Source organism: Anabrus simplex, chromosome 1, assembly GCF_040414725.1.
Source record: "Anabrus simplex isolate iqAnaSimp1 chromosome 1, ASM4041472v1, whole genome shotgun sequence".
Classification (NCBI taxonomy): Eukaryota; Metazoa; Arthropoda; class Insecta; order Orthoptera; family Tettigoniidae; genus Anabrus; species Anabrus simplex.
This window is the reverse complement of record NC_090265.1, coordinates 632,311,634-632,325,662: the sequence shown is the minus strand read 5'-3', so window position 1 is coordinate 632,325,662 and position 14,029 is coordinate 632,311,634. Positions and strand designations below refer to the sequence as shown.

At 40.1% G+C, this 14,029-nt stretch overlaps 1 protein-coding gene across 2 annotated transcripts in view; it reads right to left on the bottom strand.

Annotated features, from left to right (window-relative positions):
* Positions 1-14,029, bottom strand: part of LOC136857231 (uncharacterized) — a 277,547-nt gene that overhangs the window by 71,921 nt on the left and 191,597 nt on the right. For both annotated transcript variants that reach the window (XM_067135712.2, XM_067135713.2), the window contains exon 6: positions 7,180-7,315. In XM_067135712.2, the coding sequence (XP_066991813.2) occupies positions 7,180-7,315 (136 nt within the window). The remainder of the gene's footprint in view (positions 1-7,179; positions 7,316-14,029) is intronic.

Sequence of the window (14,029 nt, the reverse complement as noted above, 5' to 3'; positions counted from 1 at the left end):
CGAATGCCTGGTGAACGTCATCTGCCAGCTTGTGTAGTGCCAACAGTAAAATTCAGAGGCGGTGCTCTTATGGTGTGGTCGTGCTTTTCATGGTGGGGGCTTTCACCCATTGTTGTTTTGCGTGGCACTATCACAGCACAGGCCTGCATTGATGTTTTAAGCACCTTCTTGCTTCCCACTATTGAAGAGCACTTCGGGGATGGCGATTGCATCTTTCAACATGATCGAGCACCTGTTCATAATGCACGGCCTGTGGCGGAGTGGTTACACGACAATAACAGGACTGTAATGGACTGCCCTGCACAGAGTCCTGACCTGAATCCTATAGAACACCTTTAGGATGTTTTGGAACGCCGACTTCGTGCCAGGTCTCACCGACTGACATCGCTACCTCTCCGCAGTGCAGCACTCCGTGATGAATGGGCTGCCATTCCCCAAGCAACCTTCCAGCACCTGACTGAACGTATGCCTGCGAGAGTGGAAGCTGTCATCAAGGCTAAGGGTGGGCCTACACCATATTCAATTCCAACATTACCGATGGAGGACGCCACAAACTTGTACGCCATGTTCAGCCAGGTGTCCGGATACTTTTGATCACATAGTGTATATGAAATTATTCCAAATGTTTTAGAACACCTTAAACCTAGGTTGGAAATTAGCTATTTCTTGTACATATACCACCTGCTCTTGAGAGTTCCTAATTTTACTAAGAGCTAGATATTGGGTGATATGAATAAACCTGAGATCTATCTCTTGCCTCATACATAACAAGATAGATTAATAAAAATGCTTTATCTGAGCAGTGACCTTCACCCCTTGAGATAGCAGACTCTCTTGGAGATACATCTCCAAATGTACATGAATAAAATGGAGCTTCGTCTTGAGACTGGCCATTTATGTTGCATCCACAAAGATGCACACACGAGATGCTGTCAATTGTGTACACTAATTCATTTACAAACTGTATACACATGATACACGTAAATGAACCACCATTTTGAACACTTAACTGCAACTCCCACGACTGCCTCTTTATATACATTTCCTGGCCAGGCTTCTAGAAATGTATGACACACCATGTTTTCTCGTAATTTCTAGAGCCTCCAATAACTTATTTACAATGAATGGAATTTTCTGCAACTCTCTAGTGCCAAAGATACGTTCGTTGTTCAGAACTATTACCGTGTGTTGACAACATTATACTGGATTTATACATCATATTTGCAGGTAATAATTATATACTATTAATTATGTAAGGTTCATAGTGTGGTTTACTGTAGTCACGTGCTAGTTTGTGAACCATGGACAACGGCTGAGTGGCCTAGTAAGTGGTCCTGAAAGTCGGGATACCAGTTGCTATGGAATGGGAGTGGGCATCTCGGACATATTCTGAATCACGGCACTCTTTGTGCTCAGACGGCTGGGCCTATTCAATCCACCGGTTGTCCATAACGCGTTAGATGAGAGATCCTCACTTGGACTATGTGTAAGTAGGGTAGCATCCTGCTTCAAGAATTTACTGAGCTCAGAACATTTTAAGCAAGCCTCGAACCTATGGGAGTAACGAGTCCCACTCCCATTTGACAGGCGAGCGACTCCTTGGAAACAACTTGGCGAATAATATGGAATTCGATGGGAAGCTCTATCAATTATTAACGGGGCTTATGAAAGAAAGAAAGCAGAACAGGCCGAGTCAGCAAAGAGGATGCATCTGGATGTGCTAGGAGTAAGTGATATTCGGGTAAGGGGAGATAACGAGGAAGAGATAGGAGATTATAAAGTGTACTTGACGGGTGTTCGAAAAGAAGGGTAGAGTATGGGGTAGGGCTGTTTATCAGGAATACCACTGCAGGCAACATCATTTCTGTTAGGCACATAAATGAGCGAATGGTGTGGGTAGATTTGGTAGTTGGAGGAATTAGGACGTGAATTGCCTCAGTGTATTCACCATGTGAGGGCGCAGATAAGGATGAAGTTGAAAAGGTTTATGAAGCATTGAGTGACATCGTAGTCAGGGTTAACAGCAAGGATACGATAGTGCTAATGGGCAAGTACTTACTCCGCACTACATTTAAGTGTGTATTTGATTCTTCTTCACACAAAGTGCTCTCTAACATGTCTTAATAACATATTTGATCTACGACTTCTTTATAGACACGCATTACTGATACTTAAAATTATAGTGCCTCATAAACTACAACTAAAAATATGTATTTGACTTTAGACTTCTACATAACCTTGAAACCTTAATGTACAGTGCTCCCTTATGTGTTATAGTGCTTCATAAATTGCATCTGACTGCATCACCTAAACCTTCATTTTTTACCTGTGCATCTTATTTGTGTTTTTTTGGCTATATTTCAATGCTCCTTATAGATTTTAGTGCTTCACTAACAGAAACCAAACAGACTTATTTAAACTTCACATTTTATTTTTTCTATGCATTGTTTTACACTTATTTGTAACTGGCTGATGATGGCCATGAATACTGGTCGAAACCGGCACCAAATTCCATTAAATTGGAATGTAAATTTACATTTCTTATTTTAATAGTATTAAAAGGTGGAACCATTATATACCTTCCTTTAACTTAATATTAATCAAGGACAGGTCGACGTAATACACTGAAGAAAATGGAAATTGGAACACCCAGAAGGAGTGGTGGTGCTACATTGCTGCAATTAAACATGCAGGACGAGTGTCCGGTTGTGATTCGATGGTTACACTTTCAGGTCCCTCTGACCGCAAGTTTGGACAACAATCAATACAGGATGTGCCCACCACGAGCTGCAATACATTGATGAATTCGTCGAGGCATGGAGTCAATAAGGCCCTGGATCGCATCCTGAAGAACTGTGGCCCATGCTTGCTGCACTGCACGGGTCAGTTGTTCCAGATGTTGTGGGTGACTGGGGACGGTTGGCCAGTTGTCGACCCATCATGTCCCACACACGCCCAATGGGACTGTGGTCCGGGGATCTGGCGGGCCATTCTAAGGTTGTGATGTCGTGGAGAGCTTCTCTGGAGATGCGTGCAGTGTGAACCCGGGCATTGTCCTGCTGAAACATCCCATTAGCAATGTTCGCCATCATAGGGACAACCACTGGATTGAGTACCCTATCAACGTACTGTCGAGCAGTCATAGTGCCATCAACAAATACTAATTGTGATTTCACATTAAAGCCAATAGCTCCCCAGACCATCATGCCTGGCATTGGCCCTGTGTGCCTCTCGACAATAAGATCTGGGCAGCCCCTCTCCCAGGTACGTCGGCGCACACGATTCCGGCGATCACTGCGGGCAAGACAGAAGCGCGATTCATCACTAAAGACGACCCTTTGCCATTCGTCGACCCACATCGATCTTTCTTGACACCAGGCCAGCCTTACACGTCGCTGTTGTGGGGTCAAGGGAACACCTTCTGCAGGGACACGGGCTCGTAAGCCAGCTGCATGCAGGCGATGACAAACTGTTTGTTGTGTAACGTGGGGTGCCAGAGCTGCTCGAATTTGCGCTGCATTTGCATGGGGTTCCATTCGGGCCATCCGAATGATGCGGCGATCCTCTCTCACAGTTGTCTGTTGCGCTGGGCCTGTACCAGGTCTACAAGTGTGGGTACCTTCATTTGTCCACTGCTGCCATACACGTTGTACCGTAGATGCCTGTCGGCCAACACGTGCAGCGACAATCCTTGGAGATAATCCAGCCTCACACAGCCCAATTATCCGAGCCTTCTCAAACGGCGGCAGTTGTGGATAGCATGATCTTCTCTGTCGTCGAGGCATGTTTGACGGGGAACACTTCACTGCACAGACTGCAAGTCAACTACGCTACACAAGAGTCCGTATACTGGAGTTGATTCCTCCGCGACCAATCACGTGGGGAGACCTGTAGCAACAATCCAATGGGTCTGAAACTTTGATCGTTTACATACCTACATGGCATTGTTCCATATCTTGAAAATCAACATAAACGACCAATGACTTTATGGTGTTGCCATTTCTATTTTCTTAAGTGTACATACAGATTTTTCCAAAGTCTTCGACAAATTACATAATGGCATTTTTAATGAGAAAATTGTCATGCTTTGATCTGACCCCTCCTTGGTTAAAACTGCTTGTGTCTTAGTACACGGAAAAAATATGTTTGCTATCATCAACATGAGTCTTAACTTGGCCCTTATATATTAATGATATGCTGGGCATTCCGAAGAAACAAGAGGTGGTGCACTAGCAAACGAAGAAAAAAATGAGAATCTTCTTGCGTTATGTTGGTGACCCAGGATTTCAGAGTGGAGTTGGTGAAGACGTCGGTGTAAGCCGGAGCACCGTGTCAAAAACATTTTCGCAGGTTTTGACTTCAATAGAAATGAAAGCAGATTATTGGATAAAATTTCCAACAAATGTTGCTGAGATGCAGTAAGCACAGGCTAAGTGGCAAGAACGTTTTTCATTTCCTTATGCTATCAGAACTGTAGACTGTACTCATGTACAAATTTACAACCCACATGTTATGGGAATGACTACATTTTCAGAAAAGGCATCCCTAACATTAATGTACAGGCCACTTGCAATGGAAAGGAAGAATTCAACCAGTGTCGATGTACCACGGCCTGACTCTGTCTACGACTCGCGAATTTGGAGAAACTCCAATGTTTGCAGAGTTATGACGCCTCTGTTGGAAGTCGAAGAGATGACAACTTCTGCAGATCCTACAACTTGCTTTACGTCGCACCGACACAGATAGATCTTATGGCGATGATGGGATAGAAATGGCGTAGGAGTAGGAAGGGAGCGGTCGCGGCCTTAATTAAGGTACAACCCCAGCATTTGCCCAGTGTTCAAATGGGAAACCACGGAGAACCATCTTCAGGGCTGCCGACAGTGGGGATCGAACCCATTATCTCCCGGATGCAAGCTCACTGCTGCGCGCCCTTAACCGCACGGCCAACTCGTCCGGACCTGCAGATCTGGCTCCTTAAAAATTATATTCAATTGTCAATGTATATTATTTTCATCATAATTCCTTTTTGTTGTTTACGTTAAACCATTTTCGTCAATTTATTAATGTCGTAATATTCAGGCTAAGATTTCCTACCTTTCAGACGGCCGATGATAGGGTTATTCTCCCCCTTCATCAGAATCATCAGTCGCTTCTCCCATCATTTTAACGATAAGCATTTGTTTCCCGTACGCTTTAATTCTACTTTATATTTCAGTATTATTTTCATGTTTTGTAATTTTTTACGAACAGTTGTTGGTCGGAAATTCTTCTACCGCTTTACCCACCTCTTTGGGGTCGCGGGTGAGAACTGTGCCACACATATGTGGATTTGGCTCTGTTTTATGGCCGGATGCCCTTCCGGACGCCAACCCTACATGGAGGAATGTAATCATGTAAGTGTGTTTCTGTGGTGGTTGGCAGTGTAGTGTGTTATGTGAATATGAAGAGGAAAGTGTTGGGACAAACACAAACACCCAGTCCCCGGGCCAGAAGAATTAATCAGAGGCGATTAAAATCCCCTTCCCACTGGGACCCTCTGAACCGAAGGCCTCGATGCTAACCATTCAGCCAGTCAGATAGTTATTGGACGGACATACTTAAGTTAAATTTACCAAGTAGTTCACACTGAACTTCATTTATTCCACTTGTTTTCTTGTGCTTCTTATCCGGTAACTGTGACTCGATACCTGCAGTCGCTTAAGTGCGGCCAGTATCCAGTATTCGAGAGGTAGTGGGTTCGAACCCCACTGTCGGTGGCCCTGAAGATGGTTTTCCGTGGTTTCCCATTTTCACACCAGGCAAATGCTGGGGCTGTACCGTAATTAAGGCCATGGCCGCTTCCTTCCCAGTCCTAGCCCTTTCCTGTCCCATCGTCACCATATGACCTAACTGTGTCGATGCGACGTAAAGCCACTAGCAAAAAAACAAAAACAAAACGTAATTGTATGTTCCTTTAAAAAGGAGATAAAAGCGGACTGGAATTCCATACTACCGTCTGCCATGTTAAGCATTGAACTACCCGGAAGTCATCGAAGTGTTATCGCAGTCCAAGGTGTTATATACATGGCACGTGCACGACCTTGATCAGTGACAGTGAGTTGCTGCTCCAGACACTTGAGTGTATTCTGTGCTTCCGCCCTACATTTTTATTCACCGCAAATGCTGAGTGGAAGCTCATCGGCAGGAAGACACTCAGGCACTCAGCGAGCACACGCTCACTCGCTTAGACTCATTTTTATTCACACCACCCATTGTTTCATCCATTTCATACAGAGCATAATCATCTCATTTGCATAGCATTTTGTTCTTTTTGGTATTTCTGTGTTATTTGTGTCAAATAATTTGTGAAAGCCACCTATAACTGGAGTGTGTCTCTGTTGGTGGCACAATAAATAAATAAATAAATAAATAAATAAATAAACATAAATGAATGAATAAATAAAAATTATAAATAAAAATAAATAAATATATAATAAATATATAATTTTATCATCTACATTAAGCTTGCTTTCAGTATTTACAATAAAATATGATCAAAGCCAGCCAGCGGGTAGGGTGCCTGCCTCTCGCCCGGAGGCCCCAGGTTCGATTCCTGGCCAGGTCAGGGATTTTTCTCTCTACCTGAGGGCTGGTTTGAGGTCCACTCAGCCTACGTGATTAGAATTGAGGAGCTATCTGTCGGTGAGATGGCGGCCCCGGTCTCGAAAGCCCAGAATAACGGCCAAGAGGATGCGTCGTGCTGACCACACGACCCCTCGTAATCTGCAGGCCTTCGGGCTGAGCAGCGGCCGCTGGGCAGGCCAAGGCCCTTTCAAGGGCGTTAAGTGCTGTGGGGTTTGGATTTGGTTTGGTAGTCATGATCAAAAAATATAACGGATAGACAACCAAAATTTTTGGTTTCTTGCTCTTCTTTTATTTCCTAAGCCTTCTTGAAACTACAGCTTACTACTATAAGCATTACACAGAATCTAAAACTTTTGGAATTTGCATGAAAAAACCTATAGATGGCAAATAACTGTTACTACAGTCAGGCACCTGCAGGTGCTTAGGACAGGAAAGAGAAAAGACAAGATCAGTGCTTTTGGGCACTACGGGTAGGAATGGATTAAGAATTACATTAGATGCTAATTAAATGATAAAAGCTGACAACAATATTCACAAGTAATAAGTACTTACCGAAAAGTCACTGCAATTCCACTTCCCATTCTCATATCCTCAGCAACACAGTGAGCCAAAGAATGGTCTTCTGGTGCCATGAATAAGTCACCAAAAGTTTCTTCAACTACTTTATAGGTTCTTTCAAGTTTGCCACCTGAATAAGGAACAAAATATATATTTAACAAACTTTTAACATTACCACAATCCATTAGTATGAGAGTAAAAAGAAGAAAAGGAAGATCTTAAAAGAAAGGGAGTAAAAACATGTATTCAGAAGAATCTCTTAAGTGTTTCATACGGAATAACTGTATTAAAAGACATATTATTACTAGTTTTCATTTTATACAATTTGTAGGTTGTACATAAATCCCCACAAATCTGCCAGAGCACCTGTTGTGTATATGAAGGTTTTGGTTGAGAAGAAGCAAGGATATTAAATGAACTAATAAAAAATGGAACAAGGTTGAACGGTAACGGCAGGTCCAAATCCCACCCACTGATGACCTTGAAGATGTTTTCCTGAGGTGTATGAGTGCAACGACAGACAAATAGAACAATACTTTAACAAGGTAGTGTTGGGGTCATGGCTGGAAGTTTTGACAAAGAATATGTACTGCGTTATTAGTATTGTTGGAAAAAGGTATCTAGTCAGTGTATGTGTGGAATTTTACTGGCAACATTTTAGTTGTTTATTCTAAACAAATTTACACACCTCAAAATAAAGATGATGTACGATGGATCAGCAATATAAGAAGTAACATACATACTGTACCAGGAAGGCATAAGCCCTGGCACATAGGTATTATAAAATCTTTATTCATGAAAAGACGGCTGAGTTACGATGTCAGAACAGGTGTACGAGAGAACGTTCTCATCTCTACTGCTCTGCGTGAGGAAGACAGCATGAGAGGGGGCAAGGTCGAGTGACGTCAGCGCCACATGTATCTCACCTCCCCGCAGAAACGTCTCGAAATAATTTTTATACTTCTCAACAAATTGACCAATAAATATGAGAATAATACCAATTTGTAGCTCACATTTTAAATGTACGACGTTGCAAATTTGAGATTAATCCGCTTAGTGGTTTAAAAGATATAACGTACTGAAGTTTGGAATGTATAACCACCCCTCTGTCGCCTGGCTCAGAAAGCTTGCTTCCAGCCGGATATAAATAGGTCGACGACCCGAGGGTATAGTCAGTGTGTCTTAAACTCTACGACTCGATCATGACCAGACGTCATAATGCTCCGTCGCGCTTCATGAGAGATAGGAAAGTTGTACTTTAGAACTTTGAATTTGTGCGAGGTCGTCGTAAGTGAAGTTTCAACCGCGTCGTGACGTATGAGATATTGTAAAGTCTTCTCAAACTGAGTTTTTGTTGTGTAAGATTTACGGGTGTCTTTACTAAGTGAATTTACGATAGAGACTGTGCATTGAAGTATAACTGAGAATACCAGTGTTTCATTTACCATTCGACGGTATTGTGGACTTCGTTAATCTCTTATATTTTTGAACTTTGTCGTGATCATTGACAGCGACAGCGTACTAGGAAATTGTGTGTGATAAACTGAACTTTCAATTTATGACAACTTCATTAATTTTGAGACGCATTTCTCGTATACAATTACGATTGTGATCTGTTTGAAACACCATTACACTCGAATACTCAATAATTAATAGGACTAAATGCGACTATTTTTCACGTATTTTCTCGAAATTTCGATTATTACCATAAGAAACGAACTGAATGTTAAGGACATTTTATGGCAATATTAAGTCATACAAACTTGTGTCATGCAAATTTATTCATAACAACCTCTTAAGCTGTGAACATTAGTATTCAAGAGACTGTTACAGGAGTGATATTAACTGCATTTTCTCGAGTGTTTCACAGACCGTGACAGTTATTCTACCATTGAACTTGAGACATTATCAGTGATTATTATGAACTGTGATAGTGTTCAATTCATGTTTTACAAACTGTCAGTGAAGGACTGTGCTTTCAATTTTGAAAACAACCTCAGGTCACTATTACATTAACTGGATTTATGGTTCAAACTGTAGCATAGACTGTTATATTCTGAGTCACGTATTTAATATGGTAGAACAAAAGTACGAGTTCGAACTGTGCATTAAGACTTATGTCAGTGGAAAATACAAATCATTGATGATAATTAAACAGTCCTACAGGTCATTATATTGTGTCAATTGAACTTTCTGTGTTTCAACATTTCTCTTTAAAAGAACTTTGGAAATCTTGGTGAAGTGTCATGATATTACACTACGTAGAACGTCATCTCCTGCGCGGGATTAATCATGGTTTCTTCATGGGATATTCCTGGTATCAAACGAGGGATTGATCATGGTTTCTATGAGAGATGATAATGTGGTGTCTTCATGGGATGTGTTAAGCTGCTGGTGCCGAGTTCGAGTTTGGCTGCACGCTGCATAAAGTTTCAGTTACCAAGCTGCAGGACAGTACTTCATCTATCCTTATGAGCAGATTACAGTTGATATAAGTGTATTTCATACATTTTTGAGTGAGTAATTACACTTAAGACACTAATTAACTTTTTAATAAAGCACTCAAACATTCACAGTGCTACATTCGTCAAAGGGAAAGTGCTTCGTGTGAATTCTAATCCTACTGTTTATAATAATTGTAGGAGGTTATTCAAGAAGACTTCAGGTCTTATTCTGAACTGTAGGTTTCTCTTTAAAGTTTGTGTAAATTGAAGTAATTTCACTTAGATGAACTATAGGGCTTGCCATAAAACAAGTGCACTATTTTACCGTCTTATATAATTGGTTTAGATGATCTGTAGGAGTTTTCAGCAAGTGATTGAAAATATTTATTTGAACTATCAGATTGTTAAAGGAAGTGTGAGTTAATGTTATGTTTAATAATCTTAGGAAAACTTCAGGTTTGCATCACAAGTGATGGACTTGATTTCTATCCAATCTAGAACTTTGGTAAATCAACAAGTGGTTAAATGAAGTGTTATTTTGAATTTGAGTCTATATAAGAGATCCTAGATGAACTGTAGGGTGTTTGAGATCTCAGAAAATTGGTCTTCATTTTGGACATTATTAACATCAAGTGGATGTCTCAGATTATAACAACACATATATTTCATTTTTGCATTCTGAAAAGATCAATTGAAGATTTAATTTTGATAAATCAACAGCAGGGTGATTTACTTGAAAATATCAATAAATATTGTCAAAAATTTTAGTTACCATCTATTATTTGCCCTGCAAAATTATCCTTCTCTGTACCTGCTCCAATAGTAACCGCACACAACCTGAGATCCTTCCCATGCTCTGGCCCCATAATCATTTCCCGGTACAATACGTTGACTTTCTTAATAGTGACAACTATGCAGTAACAATGCCGTGAAACATAGCCAGGCAATATAATGTATACCTGAGGTAGCTTAGATACCCACCTTCCCTCAGCGTAAATTAACTCTTGCTCCACACGCCATGCACATGTGCAGCGACAACACGAACGCAGTTTTGAGCATGCGCTCATGGAGGAAAGCTGTAATGATTTCAAAGCAAGATCAGAAGAGACCTGGACCATATCTTATGAACCACAGCTGAAACTCCAATCAAACAAGTGTCACGTCATGGGTCAACATGAAAAGTAACGGTTCGGCCAACTGGAACCAATGTGAAGGTCATGCTGATCATTGCCACGACTGGGATGGTGTTATCATAAGACATACTGTTGCCGAGGATATGCCGTTAATGCGGAGTCTTACTGTGCATTTTTGCAAACGAAGCTGGTAGCAGCTCTAAGAAGAAAACGAGGACACTTCCTGAATAACCCACCAATCATTCTGCATGACAATGCAAGGCCGCATGAAGCAGGAGCTGTGACTGGGAAGTGTTTTCCTACACCCCCCTTATTCTCCAGGTCTCAGCCCTTGCGACTCCGATCTCATCCCTAAAATGAAAGTACCACTTCGAGTGGTCCACTTACTCCTTGGAACTAATACAGTAATTCAAATATGAAAATAAAATTATTTTACCACAGCAATCTAATACTATTTCATGTGGATTTAAAGCACTCTTGAGATCAAAAGTAATTAACTTGTGTTTCTAATGTAGGTGAATATAATGAATTCCAATTAGTCTAGGTATATACTTAAAACAGTTTTCAAATTTGAAGACAAATCAGTCATAGGCACCATAGGTTTCTGACTTTGAAATCTTCTGAGGAAAGGTTCAACATCTGGCAAAATACTTCTAAAATCACTTAATTTTGCCTTAAGTAGTGGATTCTTCATGGCTTCTCTAAGGTATAGAAGGCTTTTTCTTTTTTTTCAGTGTACTCTTTCATAAATTTGTCAATGTGATCATATACTTTAAGACCTTGATCAACACAGCATCCATTTTCCAACCATTATTGCAGGGAGCTTGTATGGAAATGCAATGCTTGTTGTTATATCTATATATTTAGCACGCCTGAGCAGGGCTATCTTTAAAAAGATTGTGCAGAGATCTGAAATAATTAAAAGGTTCCCAGTCAATTTTTGGAGATCTCAGTTTTCATGGCTCAATTCACTGTATGCAAACTGCACATGCCTATATCAAGAAGAGATTTGGCCTTGGGGTTTAGAACTTGCAAATTATTTTTCAAGTTTTTTAATAAAACTGAGGTTACTTTACAAAAGAAAATATTTATAAAATCCTCCTATCAATACAATTCAAGTCATCTGTTAGATGAAGCAAAGTCTATATATGTTTCAGCCTAATCTCAAGGCCATCTTCAGTAGTAAAACAATGATTACATAATATACAAACAAATTAAAAAACGTAATGATGTGAAGTGACAGTGATCATGATTAGTGAGTTAAAAACACATTGATGTGCAAAGTCCTCTCGTCTAATAGATCTTGCTGACTGTTAAATAAAACACTATGCTGAGGAGTGTAGTGAGACCGTCAATACTACGAATAAAACGTGTAACATCTGTAATGAGAAATGAGTCACTTTTCTCCATAACCACAGTAGCATTACCTTTATCTGCTTTAGTTACTATTAAATCGTTATCTTTAATTTTCTTTTTGAGATTGCGTATGTTGGTGACTTGTTCTTTATTGGGTTTGCCAGAACCGGTATGTTTCTGATTGAAAGATGAAAGTAACTTTCGCTTAAAAATCAAAACTGATCATCATGAATCCCAAGTTACCCACGGCGAAAGCGTTACCGAAGATTCACAAGACGGATGTCCCCATAAGGCCCGTTATTAACTTCAGAAGTAGTCCGACGTATAAAATATCCCAATTTATTCACAATTTTCTTAAAACACATTATTCCTTTCAAGCTAACACGTCAGTTAAAAATTCCCTGGAATTCTGCAATAGAATAAAAAATCTCACGTTACCGAAACATTACACCCTTCACTCTTTTGACATAGAAAATATGTACGCGAATGTACCCGTCAATAAAACCATCGAAATAGTAAAAAACAATCTTTCCAAATTCAGTAAATTGACTATAGGGGAGATAGAAGAGTTTATTCAGATTCTCAAGTTTACATTAAATAATGGCTTCTTTACTTTTAACAACATCATATACCAACAGAAGGGGCTTCCTATGGGGTCACCGGCCTCGGGAATCCTCACTGATATTTACGTAGATTTCCTCGAATACACTCACATTATAGGTAAAATTAATGGGATCAAACATTGGACTCGGTATGTGGATGATACTTTTATTATCCTGGATTCTCACATTACTGATAGCAACACCGTTCTTGAATTACTTAATAACCTGGATCCACACATAAAGTTTACGATAGAATCCGAGAACAACAATTCCCTTAATTATCTCGATTTAACTATTACTCGCAATCAGAATAAAACCATTTCTTTTAATATTTACAGGAAGCCCACTCACACAGTAAACACAATCCATCAAACTTCTCTACACCCAGGGACACAGAAGAAGACAGCTTACAATAGTATGATTTTCAGAGCTCTTAATGTTCCTTTATCCCGTAAGAATTTTAGAAAGGAAATCAACACCATTTATGCAATAGCCGAAGGTAATGGTTTCAGTAAAGCTTTCGTGAATAAAATTCTCAATAAATTTAGAAATAAACCCAAGACCACCTTAGAAAAACAATCTTCCCATAAAGAGAAGTTCACCACATTTACCTTTAATAATAATGATATATATCCTATTTCAAACATCTTTAAAAAGCACAAGTTAAAAGTAGCTTTCAAGACCGTTCACACCAATACAAAAATGTTTTTTAATTCTCACTGTCAACAGCAAAAAATTTTCTAACTCTGGAATGTACAAATTAAAATGCCAATCATGTCTTTCAACGTATATTGGGCAAACAGGCCGCAGTTTCAATGTAAGATACTCCGAACATCTTAATGCCCTAAAGTATAATCGCTACTCAGCCATGAGCGAACATTGTAGAGAGAAAAATCATAAATACACAACAATTGATCAAGATTTAAAGATCCTGCATTACGAACAGAAAGGTCCCTTACTTAATATACTAGAGAATATATATATAGATATCGACCAATATAACAATCCCGTCTATAACTTAAATGAAATCAACGAAAAGAAAAATATTTTATTGGAAACCTTTGTCCAGCTCATCTGCGAACAGTTCATTAATAAAAAAGAGTTTCACTACCGACATTCTAGAACAAGACCCGCCCTTCCATCAACACCCTCCTTCCGCGAATCACAACGTCCCTCCCTCCCTGCCCCTCCCCCTCCATTACCCCTCCCAACCACATCGACACAGATACACAGTAAGCCACACTCAGGCTTAGTTGTCAATGTGACTTGAGACCGATAAGGTCATCTCCATTCGAGACGACAACTTTTA